Raw genomic sequence first — 27,931 nt, 5'->3', positions numbered from 1 at the left:
TCACGATCAGACGGCGACCAATCCGGCATCATAACTAAACTAACAAAATTTATCTCTCGTCTAGTTCTTCTGTGATTTAGTCTAAAATATACAGTATATGTAGATTCTCTTAGTGACATTCTATTTCAGATACACCTACGTAAGACCTCCAGATCGGAAATGGGGCGATTTGCTGCAGAATGGGTCCTGGACTGGCATGATGCGTCTCATTGTAGAGGAGGTGAGGAACACACACACACACACACACACACACACACACACACACACACACACACACACACACACACACATGTGGACAGGTAGGTACAGAGGTACACATACAGAAAGACAGGTACACACACACACATGTGGACAGGTAGGTACAGAGGTACACATACAGAAAGACAGGTACACACACACACACACACACACACACACACACACACACACAAACATGTATGCAGACAAACAAAGGCATAGATATAGTGTACATACCGGTAGATAAACACACACACACACACACACACACACACACACACACACACACACACACACACACATGTGGACAGGTAGGTACAGAGGTACACATATAGAAAGACAGGTACACACACACACACATACACACACACACACACAAGGCACGGAGGAGACCAGACGCACGCCGACATCGCTCCATAAACGGCCAACTTGGCCAGTGGCATTACTTAAATTTGTATCTTTATATGAGTCAAGCTCTGTACCAGGTTAGACTAAATGATGTTCTAATAAAAAAATAAAAAAAAAAAAAAGAAGTTTTAAAGCAAGACTTGTTCAAACAGAAAAGAAAACAAATTTGTGTAAGAATGCACACAGTCAGCTAATCGTTGTTTAGTCTACAATCTGCCCCAGGGAATGTAAGTACCATATGTGTTTTTAGTACTGCAACATGAACACATACTTTAATAAAGCAAATTTGGAAAAGAAAAGGGATAAAGGTAGAAAGCAGGACGATAATTTCTACCAAGAATTGGTTGAAATGGAGACTCATAACAAAATGGTTGAGCGAGTACACAGGCTTGAGACTGCTTTTCAAAATGAGGTTGATGAAATTAAGAAACAGATGCACTTGCAAAAGGAAGAAATAGAAAAATTAGGAAATGAAGTCAACAAGAAAGACATAAACATAGGAGAGCTAACAGTTGAAGTGGGTACACTTAGGAGGAAAATTAGTGAAATGGCAAGTATAGTAGTCAACCACGAGAGTATTACGGAAGAGTTCAAAAGTGATACAGAGACAATTAGGCAAGTAAGCAGTCTGATAGATCAGAGCAGTGATACTGAGGAGAAGATAACACAGGTGAATGAAGCTATGCAAAGCTACAAAAATGATGTGGAAACCACATATGCTGAAATGACTTAGAAACAAGGGTGGAAGAAAAAAGCATTAAAAAGGAAGTGAAAAGAATAATCCAAAACAATCCTAAGTTAGTCAGAGATTAAGTAGATATTAACAAATCTATAGTAATCAATGGTATAGAAGAGGAAGAAGTAAAAGAGAAGATCTCAAGAGACAAAAAGGAGATGGCAAACGTAATGGGCATATTGAAAGAAGTATCAGAGGAAATCTGTAGTAAAGACATAAAGGAACACAAAAGGTTAGGGAAATACGAGAGAAGTAAGTCAAGACCCCTAAAGGTAACCTTCCAGAGTGTAAACATTGTGGAGGAGATACTAAAAAATGCAAAGAATCTTATGGAAAAAGAGGAGTTCAAAAATGTGTGGATAAAAAGATGACTAACACAAGAGGAACTGGAATTACTGAAAGAGAAGAGGGAGGAAGCAAAAACAAACAAAAAAATGAGGGAAGATCATAGGAGGAGAAGAACACATTATTTTACAAAGTAATTGGATTGCAGGTACGAAAGTGGTACATAAACAGGAGTGAATAAAAAGGAGGAAGGTAGAAGAACCAAATCATGACAAGTATATAAACAAGATGATTAAGTTGATGTACTCAAATGTGGATGGAATGGTATCTAAATTATTAGAGATGAATGATTAAGTCAGAGAAATTGAACCACATATAATATACCTAACTGAATCAAAATTAACACCAAGGATATCGAATGACATCCTAAACTTAGAGGAATATAATATATGGATAAGAGATAGGAACTTAAAAAAAGGAGGAGGAATTATAATATTAACTAAGAAAAATCCAAAAGTCAAAGAAATAGAATTAGATATATCCTCACAAGTAGAACTGATTGCAGTAGAGATAAATACATCTGAAGGGAAAGTAATTGTAGCCAATTTGTACATGCCACCCAGATCAAACACATGGGAAAGAGACGAATATGAGGACCTGGCAGAGAGTACAATTCAGAGTTTAAGACCATTACTACATAAAATGGAAGAGAAATAAAAAAGAATTATACTAACTGCAGATTTTAATACAAATATAAATTGGAATACTCTAGATATAATAAGCCAAGAAAGCTGTTGGGACCAAAAGTTCCTGGATCTTGTGCAAGAGTTTTTCCTAACGCAACATGTAAGGGAAAGCACCAGAAAAAGAGGACTCGATGTACCCTCAATGCTAGATCTCATATTTACTAGGCAAGAAAGCGATACTGACAATTTAATATATCACCCTCCATTCGGCAAAAGCGACCATGCAGTACTAAATTCCAATTTCAGGATTGCATATGACATAGATAGCAGCAATGAAAGGTACAAAAAGAGCCTAAACTATAAAAAAGGAAAGTATCATGACCTAAAGAAGTATTTCTTAGGTATTGCTTGTGAAAAGGAGCTTAGGGGACAAGATTTAAATGCTATATATAAAAAATTCTGTGAACTTTATAAAACAGGAGTCCAGAAGTACATACCACAGCACAAAGAAGCAGAAAAGAAAATAACGAAATGGTTCAATACAGAATGTAAAAAATCAAAAGAAAAAAAGAGATTTGTTGTGGAATAGTTACAGAAGACACAATAGTGAAAGGACATATAATAATTACAAACAGGCAAGAAACGATTCTACAAGAATAAGGAGGGAAGCCCAAAAACAGTTTGAGGAAGATATCATAAATAAAGGTAGTGATCAACCAAAGCTATTTTACAGCTACATCAGAAGCAAAACCAAAGTAAAAGATAAAATACAATCCATTATCGACGATGGAATCACCTATACACAAGAGAAGGATATTTCTGAAGCATTAAACAAGAATTTCCAATCAGTTTTTACAGAGGAAAAAAATTTTGAGAGGGATTATGTGGAACATGCATGCCCACACATACTACCAGATACACAAACGTCAGAAAAAGTAATACAGGAGGAGCTAAGTAAATTAGACAAAGGAAAAGCAAATGGTCCTGATGAAATTTCATGTTGGGTGCTATGTGAATGTGCAAAGGAGTTAAGTAAACCATTATTTTTAATTTTCAAGAAATTCTTGAGTCAAGGTAAACTACCCTTTTTCAAGAAAGGGAATAGACAAAATCCACTTAACAACCGACCAGTATCACTAACCAGTGTTGTAAGCAAGGTATTAGAAAAGCTTATAAGAAAAGCTTGGGTAAATCATCTAGAAGAACACAATATGATAACAGAAAGACAGTTTGGTTACAGAAAAGGAAAATCATGTGTTACTAATCTGTTGAGCTACTATGAGAGAGTAACAGACACATTACAGGAAAAGAAGGATGGTTGGACAGTATCTATTTAGATTTCAAGAAAGCATTTGACACAGTACCACACCAAAGACTTTTATGGAAACTGTACCATCAAGGAGGAATTCGAGGCAAACTGTTTTGTTGGATGCAAGATTTTATCATGAAAAGAGAAATGAGAACAGTACTAAGGGGAAATTACTCATCATGGAAAGAAGTGACTAGTGGAGTATTACAGGGCTCAGTGCTGGCACCAATCATGTTTTTAGTGTATATAAATGATATAGACAGTAACACTGGAAATGGAAGCTATCTAAATATGTTTGCAGATGATGCAAAAATACAAAGGAGAATTACTAACACAGACTCTTGTAAAGAGCTACAAGAAGAATTAAATAAATTTCATGAATGAAGTAATACATGGCAAATGGAATTCAATGTGGACAAGTGTTATGTAATCAAGTTTGGTAAAAGTGGAAAAAGACCTGATTGGGATTATATGTTTGGAAATAAAACCCTACACAAATCAGAAAGAGAGAAGGACCTAGGTGTGATTGTCAATAACAGACTATGTCCGGCTGACCACATCAGTGAGAAGGTACGGAACATGTATACACTGTTTGCCAATATGAGAATAGCGTTTACATACATAAATGAAGACATGCTAAGAAAGATAATAACATCATTCATCAGAACCAACCCTGGAGTATGCATCGGTAGTCTGGAGTCCTCATCTCAAAAAACACATAGACAAGATTGAAAAAGTTCAAAGAGCCGCTGCAAGATGGGTACCAAGCTTAAGAGATCTAAGCTATGAAGAAAGACTAAATAAACTGAATCTACCAACACTACAGGAGAGAAGGAAAAGAGGTGACATGATTATGCTATATAAATGCATATCAGGGATGGAGAAAATAGACATAACTGGTTACTTAACATATGGAGAAGCATCAGCAAGAGGACACTGCAAAAAACTGCATATAAAGAGAGGTGATAAAGACGTAAGGAAATTTAGTTTCCCATATAGAGCAATTGATTAGTGAAATGCACTACCGAATGAAATAGTGTGTGCCAAAACAATTCACAAATTTTAGGATATGTACGAAAAATGTGGTTTAAGACACGGGACAGTACGAGCTTGACTCATTCCTGTAAAGATACAATTAGGTATGAACAATTAGGTAAGAACACACACACAAACACGTATGGAGACAAACAAAGGCATAGATATAGTGTACAGACCGGTAGACACACACACACACACACACACACACACACACACACACACACACACACACACACACACAAGTATGCAGACAAACGAAGGCATAGTGTACAGACCGGTAGATACACACACACACACACACACACACACACACACACACACACACACACACACACACAAACAAACAAGTATGCAGACAAACGAAGGCATAGATAGTGTACAGACAGGTAGATACACACACACAGACACACACACACACACACACACACACACACACACACACACACACACACACACACACACACACACACACTGAAAAATACTTGGGAGCGTTTTTTGCTTTTTTTAATTCCTGTCCAGGGGTGTAACTAGCTTCCAAAATTAGGGGGGACGATAACGATATTAGGTTTGCTAGCTGTGGCAAGCGAAGCGATATTGCAAAGCGCCCCCTCCCCCCCGAGAAAGTTATGAGGTTTGACTAGTTTTAGAGACGTTTTTGAGGCCATATGGGATAGGTATTTGGTCATATACTAAGGTTAGTGTTAAGTACTTAAACTCTTTGGCTAATCTAACTTATCAATGAATTGTTCAAAAGTAGCCTGATTTTAATCATAAGCACATGCAAAGAAAAAAAAAAAAGAACATCAGTATCAATATTTATCACATGTAAAACGAAAATCAAATGACCATTTTGTGCAGCTACATTATTTACAATAGTAACATGAAAAAACAGCTAGCTGCTATCACGTTAATCTACCAACATCACGCAGTATAAGTATTTACCAAATGTAATATGAAAATTAGCTGAACATTTGCACAAGTTATTTACAGTACCCTCGCATCCAAGACAGTAATATTGTCGTCTGAGGGTCCCGTCTAGAACGAAAAACGACTTGGACGAACACAAGACCTTATGGGAAAAATTAATTTTGTAACAAAACCATCGAAACATGCCACTAAGAATATCAACCTAGACCTATTTTGGCACCAAAACAAATGTCCTCACCTTGGAAGTGCGTGTTTCTGAGCTTCTTACTCGTATCTTCAGCTTAGTAGCTCAGTTATCTCCAGCTAAGTATCATGAGGTAGATGGCGGCACTTCAAGGTGTCAGTGGACGGTTTCCTAGTGTTACGTAATGAGAGACAACAACCTAGGAGCAAACGCTGAGTGCAACACGCGGTAAGTGTGTCCACGATGCTCTGGTGAGAGACAAAAGCAAGCCCCGGTTGCTCATCACTGGACAAGATGCCAATATTTTACTGGACAACATCTCAACCATGTCACTCACCTGGGTGCGGGAACCGTGTTGGACCGAGTGAGACCGTCATAGCTGTACTCTCCTCGAATTAGGGTCGTTATGAACCGTTGGTTCCGTATTGGACGTATGCAACTGTGTCACAGCAATATATTGGATTATTATTTGTGGTCTCTGTCTTGGGCGCGAAACGTCTCGTACAAAACAGTCTTGGACGCGAGGGTACTGTATTTACAGCAGTAACGTGAAAAAACAGCTTGCTGCAATCAGGTTAATCTACCAACATCTCACAGTATCAGTATTTACGAAGTGTAAATTGAAAATTAGTTGGACATTTGCATAACTAAATTATTTACAAAAGTATCATGAAAAAAGGTCACAAAGGTGACACCTCATTCCAACAAAAAATCAAAAAGACACAAGAGCATGCTGTGTTCCTCTAAACCAGGGGTGGGAAACCTTTCTCCTATTAAAGGCCATAAGGATATTTTTAACATCATTCGCGGGCCATACAAAATTATCAACTTAAAATCAACCGTAACCCAGTACAAAATATATATATATATATATATATATATATATATATATATATATATATATATATATTCGTTCATGAGTTTATGAAATTGCATTTATGAATTTGCCTCGCGGGCCTGATCAAATGGTCTTGCAGGCCTTATACGGCCCAGAAGCCAGACGTTCTCCACCCCTGCTCTAAATTCTTTAGAATACAGAAAAGCTAAGAACCTGCAACATTCGTACACTACAGTCTAAGGGCAGAGTCCAGACAAGTTACATTCTGATGCACCAACGATACTAAGGCTAGTCTAGTGATGACCTAACGAGTCCCAGGCTGGGCAGCGGGGTTAGTTACTGTAGTTAGATGTGTGCAGGATCTGTCCAATTCAGTGCTCATACACTTAGTAATCATGCTGAGTGAATGAGATTGCCAGTTGTCGATGGTTGCGACATTTAATATCCTTCTTCCTGTAAGTTCTCAGATTTTCGTATGTAAAAATGTACATCTCCCTGATTCAAAAGTTGGAAGGGACAAAAAATATGATGTCCTCCCAGTTCAGAAGTCGAGGGGGACGTGTCCCCCCCATGAGTTATGCCCCTGTTCCTTCCATAGATGTTTCGAGTACTGTTGGAAAAAGCAAACCATTTTTTGTATTGAAAAATGGAAGCCTGTACTACAATGTTGGGCAAGATGAAAGAGGATGTGTAGTGCCCGTGAGTGAAAGAGGGAAAGAATAGTGCCCATGAGAGTCAGAAAAAGGTAGAGTATTGTTCATGAGAGAGAGAGAGAGAGAGAGAGAGAAAGAGCGTAGTGTCAATGAGAATGAAAGAGAAGAGTAGTGTCCGAGAGTGAAAGAGTAAAGGAGAGTAATTTATAATGCAGTAGAGAGAAGCCACCTGAAAGAAATTATTCTACTTCTGGGATGAATTCATACTTTCATAACTTGTTGGGTGCCATTGGCACATTTATGGACGGATCTGTTGTGAGAAATCTGTTGGAGACCGTGTATGGAGCGAAGACAGTACATCGCATGTTGTCTGAGAGGGCGGTTCAGTGGGCTTTTCGTGGACATCTGACAATTGATTGATGTCTTTGTGAAATAGTTGTATCTAAGGTAATTGAAGAGGACAGTGACTTTGCATCATTAGTGGTCAAATAGGAGGAGTATATATGTAAGTCATGTTTAGCTAGTGAAAGTGAGCTGAACAGTGGAAACCCGAACGAAACACTGAATAAAATCCACCACAAACTTTGCAAAAAGAGGGGTACAGTTTTTGCCAGATCCAAAAGAAGTGAACTATGGTTTGGTTACCAAAATAAGCTGAAGGTTGCTCGCAGTTTGATCAGGGCTGACAGAACGGGATCAAGGACCCTGTTCCTCCAGACAGAGACTGTCTTCCGATTTTTGCAGATGCTGGCCATTACAATTATTTGAAGTCAGCGTACCTTTATCTGCGGTCCATGAAAGAGCAAGATGTGAAACTACCAATTGTACATGAAAAGTTCATGCAAGGAATGCATGTTGTTCGAAGGAAAAATCAGTACTGAGCTGACTTGGAGTCAGACTTAGTTTTAGAGCAAACGCACCTGAGATCAGTCAAGATGGCAGGAGGTCTATCACGTGGTGGCGGAATGACGGAGGAGCAGCGGACTCTATGGGCTCTGTCACGGCCTATTACTTTCCAGTACAGTGAAGCCATGCAAGACTTCATCAGCCGACACTACACCACAAGTGAACAGCACAAAGAGTCATCTGAATCCCGGACAAAGAGAGACGTAATGATTTGAATTAGCTCCAAGAGAAATTGAAAACTTGTTCACCATTCACAGAGGTGTCGTCCCGTATAAACATAATAACCGGAGTAACTGCAAATGATGATGTAAATGTTCATCAGTATGATATGGTAGACAAGGAAATCTTGAACAAAATGCATGGGCAAATTCTTTTTACCTATACTTTTAAACGGAAGTACTCTGTAAAAACACTGGGGAGTGCATCAGCAGTAAAAGTATCTGGAGATCGTTCCATTGGTCCAGCCATACTGTTTCAGTGACTGCTCATAGGGGCACAGTCAGAAGTGTCTCTAGAGCATACCATGGAATATGAACTGTGTCCTTTCCCCTCAGCCCTTTTTGAATCAAAAGATACCTTAGGAAAGGCTGACAAGCCATCCCTTGCTGACGCAGTTTGTAGTCTTGACACACGAGATGTTGACAGCAATGTCAATGATATCCCAGTTACAGAGCACTGTGTCCTTGATGGTGAATCTCTTTTGTATCGGCTGAGCTGAAAGAGCGGTGACCCCTACGGGTCCATCGCAGTTAATTATGCAACATTCACTATCAGACATTATGGCAAGGCAACAGTGGTATTTGATGGTTTGAGTGGAAAACCTTCCATAAAAGACAATGCCCACAAAAAAGACGAGGAAACAATAGACCAGAGGTGAATTTTAGGTCATCTATTTTCGTGGGAAAGAAGGAGGAGTTCCTAGCACAAGACAGCAACAAACAAGGTATGGTTGATCTTATTGCTGAAAAGCTGGAAGAAAGAGAATGTGAAGAAATGAAGTCAAAAGATGCCGATGTGAATATCGCAAACTCACAACAGAAATCTACTACTTTAATTGCAGAGGACACTGACCTCCTTGTGGTGCTTCTATGTTATGTAGAGTTGCATAATAAGGGCCTTTTCTTTCGATGAGATAAAATGAGCACCAAAAGCAGAAAAGTTTATGATATCAGTTACTTGAGAGGCATTTTGGGAGATGATGTTTTTGCATCCACCTGTTGTTTCTTCAGGCATATACAGGTTGCGACAGCACATTTCGCATCCAGCGTATTGGAAAGAAATCTGTTTTCCAGGAACTGACGAAAAAGAATGTGATCCTTCAAAACTGTGGCCGAGTTTTTAGTTCTGAGAGAAGAACGAAGAAAGAGGTGCAAAATGTGGGATGTGAAGCAATGGCTGTATTGTCTGGTGGGAGATCAGATATATCACTCCCATCCTTGCGACATTAAATTCTTATGAAAAGGGTAGGCACGTCAAAAACATTTGTTTCTCCAGAAAAACTGCCTCCAACCGTCTCTGCTTGTGAGTACCATTCACTTCGGACTTACTATCAAACAATGGTTTGGATGGGTAAGGATGATGGGATGGACCCAACTAAGTGGGGATGGAGGCTTGACGACAACTGCCTTGTACCTATTAAAATGCAAATGGATCCTGCACCTGAAAAATTACTAGTAATGATACACTGTAACTGCACGACGGATTGTCAAAGCACGGTGTAGCTGCAAGAGATATGGACTCCCGTGCACTGCCGCCTGTGGATCTTGTCAGACTAACACAGTGTGCCACAATACTGCTCCTATAATAGAAGACTCCATTGATGATGATGATGATGATGATGATCAATCAGATAAGTTCAGTTAGGTGTGATGTTCTGTTCGTGGATCTCATTGGAAAGAACCAGATTCTCATTTACAAGTAACATATTAGCAGGGTTCTAAATGACACGAAAAAAGTACCTTGCTCATCAGGTCCCAATAAAATGCTGATGGAGACACCCTACCAACTTGAAATCTTGTCTGTTTCATTCATAATGGCCACATATCTGTTGATAATACATTCATAGGGTCCACAATGAAGCAGAGAAAAGTTTGTTGTACACTGAAATATAACATGGCGGCCATGCTGTATTTATGCAAATTAACCACTTTTGGGATCTCCACTGAGAGTATGACGTAAAAAAGCAGAAAACATCAAAAAACCTTTTGGAGCAATTTGTTCAAGGTTCAACCACGTCTGGACTCGACTACCTTGAGAGTGAGAAAGGGGAGGAGTAGTGTCCATGAGAGTCAGAGAGAGGAAGAGTATTGTTCATGAGAATGAGAGACAGGAAGAGTAGTATTCTTGATGAGAGAGAGAGAGAGAGAGAGAGAGAGAGAGAGAGAGAGAGAGTAGTGTCAATGAGAATGAAAGAGAAGAAGAGTAGCGCCTGAGAGTGAGAGAGTAAAGAAAATTAGTGTCCATGAAAGCGTGAGAGAGGAAGAGAAGTGTGCAAGTGATTGAGAGACGAAGAACAGTGTCCATGAGAGTGAGGGGGGAGGGGAGAAGACTCTATGAGAATTCGAGAAACGAACAGTAGTGACCTGGAGAAAGAATGAAGTTTAAGAGTTAGAGAGGGGGAGGCGGAGATGCGTCCAAGACAGTAAGAGAGTTATGTGAGTACAAAAAAAATGGGGGGCGATTCTGTCATGGCCATCCTTTCATAGGGATTACCAGGAGGGAGGCAGGTGGAAAAAAATTGATGATAATAATGTCGTCAGAAGAAATATGAAAAGCACGCTTTAGTTAAGAGACAGTCTGAGTATAGATTATACATTAGTTCAGGCAATACCAGATGAATCTGGATCTTTCAGAGGGACATATGTCCACCTCCCATTTCAGTTAATTTCTTTATGCTTCGCCACAGACTAGTACGAGTACAATCAAGCAAGACTCCAGTGAAAAGAGAGATTGCTCACGACCATAAAGATGCTTTGGTCATCATCCATCTTCTGAAGTCAATACAAAAGGACAGCTAATCGGAAGGATGGAGACACGGTGACTATGGAAGAGGCATACCTCTCTTAGTCAGCCTTTGTAGTGACCCTGTGCAAACATTCCAGAGTACCCCTCAGAACGAACTGTGATGGTTACATCTGTCCGTCAACACAAGTGCACACTGTGATCTATGTAGTATCTTATTTTGTATACCACTAACTCCAAAGCCCTTTTATTGTCGCCCTCTTATTCCAGCACCGTCTCAGCGACCTACTCTGTATCCACATCACTATCTGCCGCTGATACTAACCTGAGCATTTCTCCATCCACTCACACCCGTCTACTGTACTCACACAACGTCCCCTCATTATGCCACTGTCTCCAACACTGACCCAGTTACTCCATCCTGATTTCGACACCTACGCTAATAAAGAATAATCTGCTCCAAACTTCCATGTGACGATTACCATCCATATGCATCAGTCTTCCAGTAGGCCACCAAAATGACACTCCATATATCATATTGGCAGGGTCAACTGCTGGGAAGTACAGTATGAGTATAACTAGAATGCCTGGTTGGCTCACAGTCAGACTACCACATGCACTAGGTACTCACCACATCCCAGCCGCCGTTACTGAAGGCCATGCAATTTTAAGGTGAGATGTTCTTGTGGAATCGTGCTCATCTGGATGTGAGGCTAGCGTACTACAGGAGAGTATTCACTCCAGCCTGGTTCTTCCAGTTAGCTTTTATTGAGGCTTTGCTAAAAGTTTGTCTGCATTATCAAAGTGAGGTTAATGAGAGTATGATCGTGATATGGAGGACTGCATTACAGTGCAGGTATAATGACGTGATTCTGAGTTGTATTTTGTGTTGATACTGAAGCAGGTAAGTGTGATGCCACATCATAGTCAGGGTAGGTAAACTCGTGTCTCTGGGAATGGCAGTTATGGAGGAGTAAATATCTGGGGGGGAAGTACATAGGCTTTCGTTTGTCTGGAGGTTTTGAATCGCTGTTGTGGCTGTGCATTATGTTTATACAGGAGGATGGATGATGATGAGGCATTCTGATGGGTTGGATAATCGTTCTTTTTACCTCGTCCGACTCTGTTCGGACGAGGTATTGTTTTTGGTCGAGTTTGTTTGTTTCTTTGTTTGTTAGCAATATTACGGAAAAATGACTGAATGAAATTATATGAAAATTTCAGGATATGTGTACACTGGTCCCCAAAGAAAGTTATTACATTTTTTAGATAATCGAATGACCCTGAAATGTTAAAATCAAGGTCACGGATTTTCTGAGGGCTCTAACTTGAAAATGGTTGAAGATAGAAATTTTTACTATTAGGAACATACAGGAACTCATAATGTAGGCTTTCGTTTGGCACCAAGACCTTTGACCTTGAATGACCACCTTGAAAGATCAAACTCAAGGTCACGGATATTCAGTGAGCAATAACTCGAACCTTGTTGAAGATAAAGAAATAATTACTATTGTCGACATATAGGAAATCCCATATGGGTTTTTAATTGATACCTTGACCTTTGACCATCTGTGACCTTGAAAGGTCAAACTCAAGGTCACGGATATTCATGGGCTATAACTCGAAACTCGTTTAAGATAGAGATATTTACTGTCAACAAGCTATAGGATATGGGCCTTCATTTGGCAGCATGGCCTTTGACCTTGAGTGACCTTGAAAGGTCAAGTGCCAGATCACTGATTTTTAGAGCATGTAACTTGAAAACATTTGTGCCATTACATTAAACTTTAAGCCATTAACTCCCAGGGTTCCTAAGTGAGAGCTTTTGCTGGAGGGGTACTAACTGTACTGCCAATCTGCCTATCGGATCATAGACACCAATCTCATTGGCCCCTACCCCAGGGTTCCCTCCCTTATTAACTTTAGAAAATGCCCAATTCTGTCCTATATTGAGGACGTTGGTTGCAGATCGGTTAACTGTGCTCTGACACTAAATAGAAGAATGTATTAACCTGCCGCGTGTAGGCTATTTTTAGCCCTATAGGTCACCCCAGTGCCGGCCATTTTCCGACTTTTTTTTTTGCCTAAAATGATAGATTTTGATGTGGAAACAACGAATTTTGCCGTTAAAATGCTCACCGAGGCTCGGAAATGGGTTTTATTCAGTCCGGCATACTCATATACAGGTATAGCTGCTCTCTCACGTTCACCATGTATGTGAGAGAAAGCCATTTTCTATGTATAGTATACTCAGTTATTTATGTTGGGAAGGTATAGCAATGTTCAGTACACTTTTCTGATTACTCATTACTTCAGCATCTATCACAATTTGCGTGTCTGTATCACTGTGAATGCATTATCTTACACTTACTTGAAGATAGGCACAACCTGACTTCATTACGTACAGTCCTGGCACTTACAAGAAGGTATATTCAACTTGACTTCACTATATAGTCCTTACACTTACAAGAAAATATTTACAACTTACACCTACATGAAAATATTTACAAAATACCTTCACTATGTACAGCACTGGGTGAGGCACACAGGCAGAATGAGGCAGAGTGAGCGTGAAGGGGGGAGCGAGTGAATGTATGGCCTTGACAGCCTGCGGAATGGTAGAGGAGCAGTTACCTTACATGCCCGCGAATCTTGAAAAATGCGGTCACAGTGAAGTTCTTTATTTTAGCCCGTTTTAAAAAGGCACTGGCACTGGCCGCAGAAGTATGTCAGACCGTTTTAAAATGCCACAGGCACTCGGCGGGTTAAACAGCAATAAAATAACTGCTGTCGAGGGAAATTTGTTGTGCCTGGCACTCTTTTTATTTTTTTATATGATGGGATATTATATGTTTGTGATTTTTTAGTCTGACAATATTGCCCTTACTAGCGGTTGCTTTATTATCTGTAGTCCACCATGTATGTTAACATCTCCAGTCCAGCCTCTCACAAGCAGTGTGGAAATGTCTGCTGCATGTAGTATCTCATTCTCTGTTGAACCTTCTTAGTAGCAATGACTTTAACTCTGTTCGTTGACTTTAGTATTTTTGCATGTGTAAACAGCAGTCAGTTACACCCACATTATTGATACCTTTTGGACCAGTCACACCTGCACCATTAATACTATAGCATCCACTCATGGCAGCACTATTATCATCGTTCTATATTGCTCCTCAGAGAGTGGATTTGGACTGGTTTTGTAATTCCCCCCCCCTCTCTCTCTCTCTCTCTCTCTCTCTCTCTCTCTCTCTCTCTGCACACAAACACACACACACACACACACACACACACACACACACACACACACACACACACACACACACACACACACACATACACACACACACACACACACACACACACACAAAATGTATATTTGGCTTGCATTGTCACTCGATTCTAGCACTGCTGTGCCCCTCGAAGTCTGGGTATTACAACTACTACAAATACTACGACTTCTGTTACTACCACAACTAACACTACTACAACTGTTACTACTGCTACAACTACCACTACTACAACTTCTACTACAACTACCACAACTACAGCAACCACTACTACTACCATCACCACTACTACTATTGCTACATAAAACCAAAAAAAAATAATGTAAGCAACATAGTTATCCACGTCCTGTCCATAATCGAAAATATTTTCCACTATAATGGAATTTTTTTTACTGTGACTTAGACTTTTTCATCATTATAAATATATATGCATGAGCTTTCAATAAAAAATAAGGCACTGATTTCATCATGAAACAAACTTTCTGCATCCATTATTCATGTACATAGACACAGCAGTGGTGAGAGGCTTGATGCACTGTGTTTCCTCCTCCCTCCCTCCTCCACCTCCTCCCTTTCTTCACTCCCTACCTCCTCTTCCATCTCCTCATCCGTGCCAATATCCCCCTTCCTAGGATCGTCAATACCCTCTGAACCATTCCTGTCATCGGAAATAGCCAATGAACGTACAGGGGGAAGTGATTGGCGCACAGTCGAGGACTCACGTCTTCCATCCTCCTCATAGGATGCGTAAATATCTACATTCTTTATGGTAGTCACTTTCCTGAGAGGAAGTAACTTTCTTCACTCACAGTTGGCGATAATGTCACCTCGAGTTCTCTCCCTATCGCACTATCACGAAGGCTTTTTCTCTTCTGGCCTTCATTGGTGTTCAAGTTGGTGGCTGTGGGCACTCACTGAAGATCCAGCCACAGAGAAAACTTTTTGCGTAGGTTTAACAGTTACAGAGGTATGCAGGTAACTGGAGCATGACTCAGATGCATGCAGGAGGGTTGCCAGTAGCTGCATATGGTGAAAATAACCCACGGAATATTAAAACAATATGGGAAAACAACAGTTCATGTATAAATGTCACCCGGATGTCACCGGGTCATCACGTACCGTATACATGTCACCCAGATGCGATGGGTTAATATACATCTAACTGAACGATTGCAACTTCACTGAGACATGCATATGTTATGCAAAGGAGAGGCGGTGGTTGAATCGTTTTGAGAATTAGCACGCAGTCCTAATGGACCCAAGTTCAAATTCTGGCTGGGGCATGGAACAGTTTATGGACTAGAATATTGTGAAAATAGACTTTACTGATCAACCAGAAGATTCACTGACATGCAAAAGTATCCCTGCTAATACCAGTACATCAGACTTTAATAATCTTTCAGAGGACATGCTGACATGTAATAATACCCCAGCTAAAACCAATACACAAGTCCTGCTTGTAACAGGTCTAGCACCAATTAATTACTGACAGTGGGTGTTAGAGCCAAAGTGGATACATGTTGAGTTGTATAGCACATAGGAGAACAGCAGGGCCTCAGAAAACATGCTGTGAAACCTATGGCCAGAAGTCGGACACATAAAAATATTGCATTTTGAAGTAAACAATGTAAGAAATAGATATGCTAACACTTGTGGGTGTAGCGAGTATACTGTGAGAATGAGGTATGTATAGCAGAGGCAAATCTACATTTAACTTATTATATCTGATTCATGTAGTTGATGCCTTGTTGCCTGATAACAGCAAATAGGATATTTGCTAACTGGTTCAGAGTCTTTGAAGGTCAGTGAGTAACAAATGCTGAAAAATAACTTAGATATGAGGTAAAGAACGGTTGTTCAAGGAAAATGTCTCGTACAACGTGGTGTGCTGGTAGATGGGGAGAAAGTTGATGATGAGGAAGATCTAATGCATGTCAACACAGTGACTGAAGAGAAAGAAAAATGCATAATGCAAATGCAGAAGACACTGGCTCAAGGAATTTAATTCGTTTGCGATGTGAAGGTTCAAACAGGCAGTACTGAGTACAGAAATTTGAATAGAAACTGCCTGAATTGAAGGTAATGCCCGCCTTATTACACTGGCGTGATAATATAGGAAGTCATGAGTATTAGTATTCAGAAGTATGGGAGGCAAAAGTTAATCTGTTAAGGAATGCATATGGGTAGTATAAAGTGGGAAGAAAAAGAAAGCTTGAACGGTAAGTGAACTGATATTTGGCTAAATTCTCTGTTTTTTTTTTTTTTTTTTATAATACTTTTACTTTATTCTTTGCTGTACATTTTTTTTTTTTTAGCCAACTTGTCTTCAAATTTACTGTATGAAACTTGTGGAATTATGAATTGTCTACAAAATTTATCTATGTACAAATATTTGTTGACATTCCAGGAAGCTGAGTACAGTCCCGGTCCAATTGGTATTACATATGAAAGACATAAAAGTGCAGACTTCATTGCTAGCGGCGTAATGACCAAGTACAAAATTTTTGCTGCCCGTGGTCGTCCTGAGGTGGACCCATGGGGCTTCCTGCTGCCTCTGTCACCGCTGGTTTGGGCGGCCGTGGTGACATCACTGCTGGCAATGATTATTGTTATGCTCATCCTGCCTTCATGCCTTCCCACACACACATCACACACAGCCAGACGAGACACTAACATATTCAGCTGCGTTCGCATCCTACTCCAGGAAGGTATTTAGGTACTTTAATGCATTTGTGTATTCATTATGTTACAATGAATGTTTTTGTAAACTTTGGCCAGTAGATTATGTGCATAATTATGTGATACTATGTGTTCCCTGACAGACCTGAAGCAAGAGACTGACTGGTTGTTGTGGGAGCGAGTGTTGCTGGGGATGTGGATGTTGATGATACTGGTGCTGACACAGAGTTACAATGGCAACCTCATGTCCCTCCTGGCCGTTAGACACATCAACCATCCTTACCAGACCCTAAGAGACGTCCTGGATGACAGTGGTGTTGGAATAGTTCACGTTTCAGGCTCGGCAAATATCCCCTATTATCGTGCAAGTCCTGCCAGTACTCCGTTTTAACGGAAATAGGGCCCAAGTGCCATAAGCAAAGCATATGTAACCTTTTTGTTCCTTCGGGTGTACTTATAAGGTGTCGGACCGTGGGCCATGCCTTCCTGGTTATGACACTAAAATTATTTTATGAATGGGCTACTTGATGGTCTAACAATTTCCTTATGGATAGGAATTAAGAATATATAAATGTGTTTTAGCTGGATCACATCATTTTAGAAAGAAATATTTCCTTCTATACAGTATGTAAAAAACTACCATTATTACAAGCATAAAACACAATATGTGAAGTAGTATATAACTCAGGGACGTTTTTCCGTATAAACTTACATTACAATATGCTGTATTTATGAGGAGAGTGTTTTGTTGTTGTTGTTGTTATAATTGTTCCAACCTGTGAACTTTCAGACAGTGAAGACAGGAATATTTCGAGAATTCGGTGATCTGCTGGACACTGAGCGAATGAAATGGATTACATACTCCACCTTCTGGAAAAGCGTTGACACAGTGGCCAGAGCTGGAACTCACGTCATATTCGATGTTGATTTCATTTTTTGGAACCTAATGGCTACAGACTTCTCTAACAAAGGTTATTGCATATTGTTCATCGTTTCAGCAATTCACGTCAGTTCGATCGCCTATTCAGTTGAGAGGTTGTGTCATATGTATCATAAAAATTAGCTCGACGTGAAAGCAGTAACAGCATCGCTTGGATGATTCCTTCGTGAGTAAAAATGCAGTAAAGAGTAAAAAAAAAAAAAAATTAATGCAAAATTTTCCTCGTTATGTCAGACTATTTTGAAGGATTTGAGTGTTTCCTGCCTATAAATGAGATAAAGTTTATATAATCTGAGACAAACAACACCTTAGCCTAAGTAAATGACAAAAAATCTTCTCCACAATATAAATCCTTTTCATAATCCAATTCACTGAGCTGTAAGAATAGATTAACATTAGAATATGATGCAAGTCATGAAAAAGTGCAATGGAGAAGATGTAGAGTCGTAGCACTATCCTTTTCTGCTTCTGAGCAACGTGAAATATGCAGCAAAAATACTAATATTTTGTCAAATTAATGTGAAAGAACTATGGGAAGAATTAATTCAAAACTGAATAGATTAATTGTATCTCTCCCCAAACAGGCAGATGCGACTTCTATATGGGCCAAAGCAGCTACCTTCCAATTTCACTGTCATCCATTGTCCAGAAAAACAGTCCTCTCCTCCCTGGTTTGAATAAGGGGTAAGTGTGAGGAACATGCTTTTTTTTTTTTTTTTTTTTTTTTTTAAGGGAATCTTGGAAAGGGTGGCCATAAACGAATCACTTGCATATCACCCTGTCTTCCTCCATCAGGCCACTCTGTCTCCTGGTCACCCCCCCCCCCAATCTTATGTGCATCTCCATCCCATCCGTTCATCTCATCCTCAGCCTTCCCCTCCCCATTCGGCCTCCACCTCACATACACTCTTCTATTCAGTCTCCCATTTTCCGTCCTCTCCACATGGCCACACCATCTCAGATTATTTCTCTTAAATCTTTCAATCACATCCACCTCATAATATTATTATACTGATAATAATGTATTCGTGGCACAGCATGCTAGCGCTGGATGAATCCGGATTGCACAACAAGTGGCTGTATCACACCCTACCCAACACCACCTCCTGCATCAACTCGCCAAAAATCATCACCGTCACCACTGTCCTCTCCATCACTAACTTATGGGTATGTAACTATATAACTCTCTCTCTCTCTCTCTCTCTCTCTCTCTCATGTCAAAGAATATTTAAGAATCATCGCTTACAAAAGAAAAGCATATGTAATATATTAACCCGCCCCGTCCCGTCGACGTATGGGTACGTTGCAACAATTTGCAATTGCCAGTCCCGCCGACGTACCGGTACGTCGTGCAATTGCGAGGTCCCTAATTTGCACAATTTTCAATTTTCGCGCGTGATTTTTCGTACATATACATGGGACACTTTCCTCTATTCCTCTACAAGATGCCAAGCAGGGACAATGCCTTACACTGCATAACCTCCCCCCTCCCCCCCTCATGCCATTGTCTCAGCAATTCACCTGTTACCAGTGACCTGGCCAGTAAAGACATTTAGGGCTAGAGTGATTCCCCAATTGATGACAATGTAGAGGACAAAGTTTACACAGCATTAGAGGAAGAAACAATCAGAAATGATGATCAGGTAATGTGGCAAAAAAAGGGTCATGAATGGTGATGAGTTAGTGAGTGAAACAATGCTTATAATGCCTATATTACTGTTTGAAAACCAATATACTCTTGTACTACATATAAATTCGTACCAAGTAAATAAATAAATACTGTTTATGAGTGGATAAAATAGTTACCCTCCCATAGAACTCGTTTTCTTTGGTGCCAGCATGTTAGAAAACCCAGTCAGGTAAGGAGGAACTCCTACCTGGATTGAGTATTTTAAACCTTGGTTGAGCGATTTCTCTATGAATTTCGATGTTTCTCACCAAAAGTGGAGGTTTTAGCCAAAAAAAAAAAAAAATTGAAAATACCTCGGGACTGGGGGATGTCGGAGGTCCAGAAAACCTCGGGACGTGACGGGTTAACATACTGATAAGCACGATGACAGTAACGAACATATGATGTTACAACTGCAGTGCACGAAAATTATCCAAAAAATAAAGCGAGAATACGAGGCAAGTATTTTTCATGAAGCAAAGTCAAATCCTACAAGATTTTTTCATTATACAAGCAGTAAGAAAATGTAAAAGATATAGTATAGGTCCTCTTTTAAACCAAGAAGGTGGTCTCGTTCATGATAACCCCACAGCAGCAACAGTGCTGAACTACTCTTCACAGTGCTTAAAAAAATAGTTAGGGAACAGGCTGTAGCAGCAACTGATCAGGGTTTTACCTCCCAAGGAGGATGGGATTGCTGGTGATAGAGAGAATTGCAGCTCTCGCTTCACTCGCTCTCAGGATACTGTGACCATTCCCCCTTGCTGTCTTTTTTCAGTGTGACTCTAACATTTGGAGTATACCTGCATACTCTCCCAAACACCTTCCTCTAACAGCTGTATCTTATGCACTACTCTACATGCACTTTACATACTACACAACGTACCCCACTACGTCACAGAGGTTGCCGCCACCAAGGACTTGTGGTCAGAAAACATTCCCCTTGTTGCTTAGTGGTCATCTTGCTGGCAGGCATGGCGTGGGCTCTATCAGTGCAGTTTTGGGACATGGGTGGGATGGGGCTTGCATCTAACCCAGAGGGTACATGGCACTGTGGTTCCCAGACTGCCATTTCGATTCAATAGAGAGGGGCCTGATCCTGGGAGTAGTGCCTCAGAAGGCTGCCCTATCATTGGATGTATAATGGTGGGGAAGTTACAGTGCTAAGGAATGCTTGGAGGGTATCCCTGTAGCTGTCCTGGCAAGATGCCCCAAGGCCACTGCCACAGCCATTGGTGGGCTATGGGTCCCTTATCCCTTGCCTGGACTTGGGACTGTGTGGGCAGGTGTGGCCTGTGGTCCATCTCCTCTTTTATTGTTCCGACATGACAAATACAAAAATCAAGAAGCAAAAACAAGCCTATGGAAACCAAATTACCTAAGGAGTTCAGAGTGGCATCGTGGAATAAGGTAGGTTGAAGGTAGATACTGGGAAGTGGCAGAGGCTGAGTAGGAGACAGGTGGATGTTTGCTTCCTTTAGGAGGTCAGGTTCACGGCAGGGTCACCTAGAATGAACGTTGAGAAGGACTGTAGATATCAGCTATTTTAGCAGGGAAGTGCAGGCAGATATAGTGGTGTGGGTGTGCCGGTCAAAAAAAAAAAAAAAAAGGGTGAAATGTATCATGACTGCAATGAAATTAAACTAGAGGCCCCCCAAGAGGGGAATTACACCGGCTGTGAGCCGATGCATATCTAGTGCAGCTCGGAGTATGACCTTGACTTTGACCTACTTTCGCCAGTTTCGAACTCGTAGTAGGTTTTCATCCCTACTACACAACTGTAAAATGTTGTGATGATATCTTGAGCAGTTGCGAAGTAACAGACACACAGAACTTGACCTAGTTTCACTAATTTCTAACTCGTTGGAAATTTTCACTCCTGCTACACACCTGTAAAATTTTGTGATGATATCTTCAGCGGTTGCGAAGTTATCATGGTGACAGACACACAGAGCTTGACCTACTTTCACCATTTTCGAACTCGTGATCGATTTTTTCCCTACTACACACATGTAAAATTTTGTATATGATATCTTGAGTGGTTCCGAAGTTATTGTGCTAACAGACACGCAGACACACAGAGACAAATTGAAAACAATACCAACCTCGCTACTGCGGCTGGTAATGAAGGGATTAAAGCAGTGAAAATATTGTTTGGTACACTCCCTGATTTCAGCTATATGGGTGTATACCCCACAGGTTGGTCTTGACGGTGAAGAAAAAGAAAGATTCTGGGATGACGATATATAGTATATATATGGTGGCATAGGGGATGCTGAGATTGCAGTTTTGGGTGGGGATTTACATGGTCATGTGGGTGATGTAACTCAAGGATATCAAGGGATGCATTTGGGATATCACAGATGGTGCACGGAATGCAGATGAGGAAAGGGTACTCGAATTTGTGAAGGCAATGAACATGATTGTGTGCAACATGTATTTTAGGAAAAGAGAGCGTAGGCTGATTACATGAGTCTGGTGGTAATAGCAGCCAGATTGACAATATTCTGGTTAGGAGGGCTAATAGGAGGTTAAGGAAGGATGTTAAAGTTGTAGGGAGTGAAGTATGTGTGCAGTATTATAAATGACTGGTATGTAACATGGTGCTGAAGAAGCCAGTGGTGAAGAAGAGGACCTGTGCACCCAGAAGGAAAATATGGAAGTTAAAATCCTAAGCAGTAAGGGATGCTTTCTACAGTGAGAAGAGTAGAAGAGTGGCTGAATAGGGAGCTGTAGAAAAAAAATGTTAATGAGCAGCACGGAGCTCTCAAGAATAATCTGCTGAGATTTACTGATTCATTGTGGGGATGGACAAGGGGCTCTCTACGACATAAGGTAACATGATGATGGGATGAGAGTGTAGAAGCTGCAAATGTAAAGAAAAGAAGGCTTTTCTATGAATGGAAAGGGGACAGTATCAGAGAGGAATAATTGGCTGCCAAGCATTTAGCCAGAAAGGAGGTATACAGTGCAAAATCTGAGTCACAGAGACTTTTACTGGATAACGTAAATAGTGCCAAAAGCAAGAATGTTGCATTTAGTATGGCAAATCAGATGAAGAAAGAATGCATGGGTACGATAGGTGAGCAGTGTGTGAATAATGATAAAAGGTTGATGCTGCTACTATAAGCGAGGCAATAGACAGGAAGCAGTTTGGGAAGTTGACGGGTGTGTCAGGGTTGACTGTTGAAATGCTGAAGGTCTCAGGAGATGTAGGAGTGGATTTAGTTACTGATTTGATAAATTTTAAGATTTATAAGTGTGTTGTCCCAGATGACTGGCTGAAGAGTGTTATCGTAAAAATGTATAAGGGGAAGGGTGATGCCCTGGAATGAGGAAATTAAAGAGGCATAAAACCTTTGAAGCAGATAATGAATGTAATGGAGAAAGTCCTAGATGATATGATTTGTTTTTTAATAACAGAACAGAGGAAGGAAAAACAAGTGAATAAAAAAATGATCCATACACTAGATTACTAGTGTCATCCATTCATTAAAAAATCTATAAAAGTTGGACTGGAACAACTGTAGGTTGAATTTTGGAGGGAAATAACTCATGGGAAGCGAGTTCCAAGGAGACACAGTTCGGAGAATAAAAGCTTTCTGTTAGGTGGAAGTTCTGAAATATGTTAGTGTTACATTCCAGTCATGGATGACATTTCAGTCACTGATGAGATGCAGTTTGGGTTTATGCCAGGCAAAGGGACCACAGATGCCATATTGATTGTCTAAGCTTCAGGGAAAATATATAGCATAGAACAGTGAGTTGTACTTTTTTTCTTTTTTTTTGATTTGCAGAAAGATCTTTGACAGAACCCATAGGAAGGAGGTGAAGTAAGCAGTGAGAAAGCTTGGGATTGAGGAATGGCTTCTTAGAGTTGATAGGCTATGTATATGGTTGCTCGTATGCAGGTGAGAGTAAGTGGAGATTAGAGTGATGAGTTATCGGCGAATGTTGGCATATGTTAAAGGTCAGTCTTGAGCCCCTTATTGTTTTTCATGGTGCATGAAGATGTTTCATGTGACTTTAGAAATGGACTTCCATGGGAGATGTTGTATGCTGATGGCTTTGTGTTCACTATAGAGAATGGAAGGGAGACAAAGGAACAAATTTAGGAAATAAAGAGACAGAATGGAGCACGAGGGTTTGAGAGTAAATGGAGATAAAGCAAAAGTGGTGATTTCTAGGGCTGGTGGCTGCACTGTAAAAGCAGGGGGAGTGTTGCCACAAGGGTGACGGAAGTAACTCCATTTTGTGTACTGTTTGTAATTAGGGGATACATAACCGATGTAGTGGTATTGGTGGTAGGCTGTGAAATGAAGCTGACTTCATGTGTGAGGTGTGTAAGGGAGAGAATGTAGAGACTGGCAGGCATGAAAGGATTGATCTTGCTGGACAATCAGTTGAGCTGTGGAATAGTTTTGTTATTTGAGGGACATGTTATGTGCTAGAGATGGAGCTGGAGTAGGGTAAGGAGTGGTTGGATGAAGTTCAGGGAGTTCTTACCTCTCCAAACGCTAGAGGACTCTTCCTCTGTGCTAAGGGATCCTTGTATGCAGCATGTGCAAGGAATGTAGTGCTTTATGGTCGTGAGACCTGGGCAGTAATCGAAGAGGATATTCCTAGGCTCAAACGTCCAGAAAGGACAGTCATTAGATGGATAATTGAGTGTCCTTGAATGCAAGGTCTAGTGGGGGGGACAAAGATTGCGACTGAACAGCCGAGAGACACTGTGGAACTTAAATGTATTGGTGTTGTGATGAGGAGCAGTAGACTGAGATGGTTTGAGCATGTTGATAGGATGGAGGATGACAATTTTAGGCAAAGGTGACAAGTGTGAACGTCTTTGGTAGGGTTGTGAGAGGCAGACCAAAAAAGACCTGGGACAAGGTCATAATGTGACCTCAGAGACAAGGAGCTTAACAGCGAGGCTGCCAGAGATCGACCAGTGTGGAAGGCCAACATTAGGTGACTAAGCCCACAGTATAAGTGGACAATGAAACTTTTATTTACGATGCAGTTTAAGCGATACTATTCTTATCTCACAATCGATTTTCTCAAGACTGATAACTTACCAACCAACGAAACGACAGGACGTGATATATCAAATTATATTAAGAAAATCGACCCAAATAAATCAATTGGTTCGGACCAAACATCTTCTTGTGTGTTCCGTGAATATTTAAATTTGTTCATCTTTCCTATATATGATTAAAAAAAAATAAAGTTCGGTACAATATCAACGGAAGCTAGCTAATATATCGCCTATCGCTAATAAGGCAGTAAAAACGTTCAAGAAATTACCTCTCAATTGGACTAACGACAGTACTACGCATAATTCTGGGAAACATTGATTAGAGATGATTTAATCTTCTTCTTTAACAAGCATAGTCTTACTGGAAGGTAGCCAGCACGGACTCCGTAATAAGACATCATACGTAACAAATCAGCTAATTATATATATATATATATATATATATATATATATATATATATATATATATATATATATATATATATATATATATATATATATATATATATATATATATATATATATATATATATATATATATATATATATATATATATATATATATATCCTCTGTTGTCTATAATTATAACTGTAGTCGCTGTAATGCGTCTTATATTGGACAGACAAAGAGGCAATTACGGGTAAGAATTGCAGAGCATCGGGGACGGTCATATAGAACCGGTCTACCTATGGCTAAGCCACCTTTCTCTGCCATCCAAAATTGCTGTGAAGCCTTAGGCCATCCCATAAGCGAATCTGATTTTTCCGTTGTCCACGCTTGTCGTGACGAGGTAACACGCCTCCTGGCTGAATCACTCCTCACTCACCACCTACAGCCCACACTGGGCACACATGACTGCTCCACGCCCCTTCTCTGTTTTTAAGGTTTGACTTATGTATTGTCTTATTACATGTATTTCTGTTTCAATTAAGCTTGTACATAGTAGCATCCCACCAACGTTAGCTATGTATAATTCATTTCCTCATCTTATCATAATAATTCTTCACTTGTATTTTATTAGACATGGTGTTTTACTTTGGTTTTTTACTTTAGTTTTCGTATTTTTATCATAGACATGGTGTTTACTTTAATTTTATTGTATTTTCTATAGGTTTGAAAATGACAAACGAGTTGTCGAAACGTCACCAATTTATTAAAGATGTTCCTGATTACGTTGGTGTTTATCTTTATATATATATATATATACATATATATATATATATATATATATATATATATATATATATATATATATATATATATATATATATACGATGTTTGGGAAGCAAAAAACTAGATGTCCAGAAAGCGTTTGGTAACGTCCCACATCTAAGACTACTAGAAAAACTAAACGCCCAAAGTCTATATGACAAAATAAATATGTTCGTGGACTGCTGATTGGCTAACCAATCGCAAGCAAAATGTGGTAATAAACAGGGAGTCATCAGACTGGGTAGATGTAACTAGCAAACTTCTTAAAGGGTCAGATCTAGGACCAGTTATTTTCACTCTAAAAAATGAACTCGTTTGAAAAAGTAGCTAAGTTTGCAGATGACACGAGAGATGGAGGCAGAGTAATTGAGAAAGCGGACCGTGAATCTATAAAAAAAAAAAAAATAACCTGGATAAGTTAATTGGAGTGAAGAATGGAAAATGAAAATTTATGTAGATAAATGCAAGGTCTTTGGCGACAAAACCATTAAATAACGACCACAGTATGTTCGATACGCCACTGACGGAAGTAAAGGGCGAGAGATATTAAGTTCATTAACATCTTCAAGACTTCTAAAACACTGTTCACCGGTTAGAAACAATGAAACAAAATGGTCGGCATTATCGCAAGAAACATCGATCATAAAATGCCCGATGTAATCTCGAAATTTTATTCGTCTCTTATTATTAGACCACGTAGAATACTGTACGTGTTACTGGTCCCCGAGGCTTGTTATGAAGATACCATACGAACTCGCGAGAGTGCAGAGCTGAGCCACAAAAATTATCCCATCTCTGCAAAACTTACCCCTTATCCCCAACTTGCGACTGAAGAAACTAAGTATGTTTTCTTTAACCCCTACACTGCGGGCATGTTTACCGATGTTTTGCGTGTGCCGCGGGGTTATTCAGGCTCCGACAGACTCTCAAAAAATATTTGCCAAAAATCAGTTATTAGTCCTAGAATAATAAAATTATATATGCTTATGGCACATACCTTCAGCTTTCTCCTGGAATGTTTGTTGAGCCTTCGTCAGTTACCGTAGGACTTGTGGAGACCTCTGAAGTTGGGTAACGAAGTCTCCACTTTACACTTCCCGACAACCCGTAATATGATTACCACAGCCAGATATTAACACTATAAACACTACTCTATGGTTTTCAAGTAGTTTGGGATCCATACTCCAAAAAAAAAACACTGTGAAAGCAATGAAAATTATGAGCGCGTCTGACCGCCGCACTTGCGCTAGTTTGCTCTTGGTACTCTGTCATTTATTATTCATAAAACCCATCACACTTTATATTTCTATTACTATATAACACTTATATATATCTACAGTCTTTATCCATAAGTTTCCTTCAGTAGTATTAGTTTATTGTCACTGCAGGGATTCAATTTCTTTCAGTAAAATATGTAGCATTCACTTTCTCGTCCTGTATACTAGCATTGAGAGTAAATGTCTCTTTCATCTTCACTCTCATAACTCATAGTATTCAGACATGCTAGAGTGAAACTTTCACTTTTATTACTCCTAGGGTATATACTCGTATTCTTATAATACAACTCATTTACATTTCTATTTACGTTCTCTATTTTATTTACGTTATTTACATTTCTATTTTATTTACACTGTGTTATGCACTGTCACTTGAAGTAACTTGTAAAACTATTTTCCATTGTTCACGTATATTTACATTCATTACTTTCACTTGCTGTTTACACATTATTTACACATTATTTACAATTCCACTTGCACTGTTTTACTCAACAGAAAGATCGTAGTCACTCTTTTATAAATTGTCAGCCCTTTACCTCTTTCCACACGAGGTTCAGTAGGGGGTAAAGGTCACAGGGCCCTTTGCATGGGGGTGAAAAAGGCCCTGAAGTCAGCAAGAGGAACAGACGTACCTCCTCTTCGGAAGATGAGAGAGAACTGATA

The 27,931-nt window shown here is 39.8% G+C and overlaps 1 protein-coding gene across 1 annotated transcript; it reads left to right on the top strand.

The window, feature by feature from the left end:
- Window positions 1-128: 128 nt before the first annotated feature.
- On the top strand, window positions 129-17,525 carry LOC145406978 (glutamate receptor ionotropic, kainate 2-like). The gene is made up of 3 exons (XM_080278015.1): window positions 129-220; window positions 16,863-17,163; window positions 17,278-17,525. Exons 1-3 carry the CDS (start codon window positions 197-199, stop codon window positions 17,523-17,525), a joined length of 573 nt encoding a protein of 190 aa, XP_080134141.1. The 5' UTR covers window positions 129-196.
- The last annotated feature ends 10,406 nt before the right edge of the window (window positions 17,526-27,931 follow it).

This window comes from Coenobita brevimanus, chromosome 8 (genome assembly GCF_032717465.1).
Source record: "Coenobita brevimanus isolate Jiangsu-jjx chromosome 8, ASM3271746v2, whole genome shotgun sequence".
Classification (NCBI taxonomy): domain Eukaryota; kingdom Metazoa; phylum Arthropoda; class Malacostraca; order Decapoda; family Coenobitidae; genus Coenobita; species Coenobita brevimanus.
Note: the sequence above shows the minus strand (reverse complement) of the source record. Positions and strands in the feature narration are given on the sequence as shown.

Excerpts from the sequence above, each read along its gene's own strand:
- LOC145406978 (XM_080278015.1), top strand. The coding sequence starts at position 197 with ATGATGCGTCTCATTGTAGAGGAG. Across the intron at positions 221-16,862 it reads TGCGTCTCATTGTAGAGGAG|GAAGCTGAGTACAGTCCCGG; the intron begins GTGAGGAACACA and ends TTGACATTCCAG. Across the intron at positions 17,164-17,277 it reads TCGCATCCTACTCCAGGAAG|ACCTGAAGCAAGAGACTGAC; the intron begins GTATTTAGGTAC and ends GTTCCCTGACAG.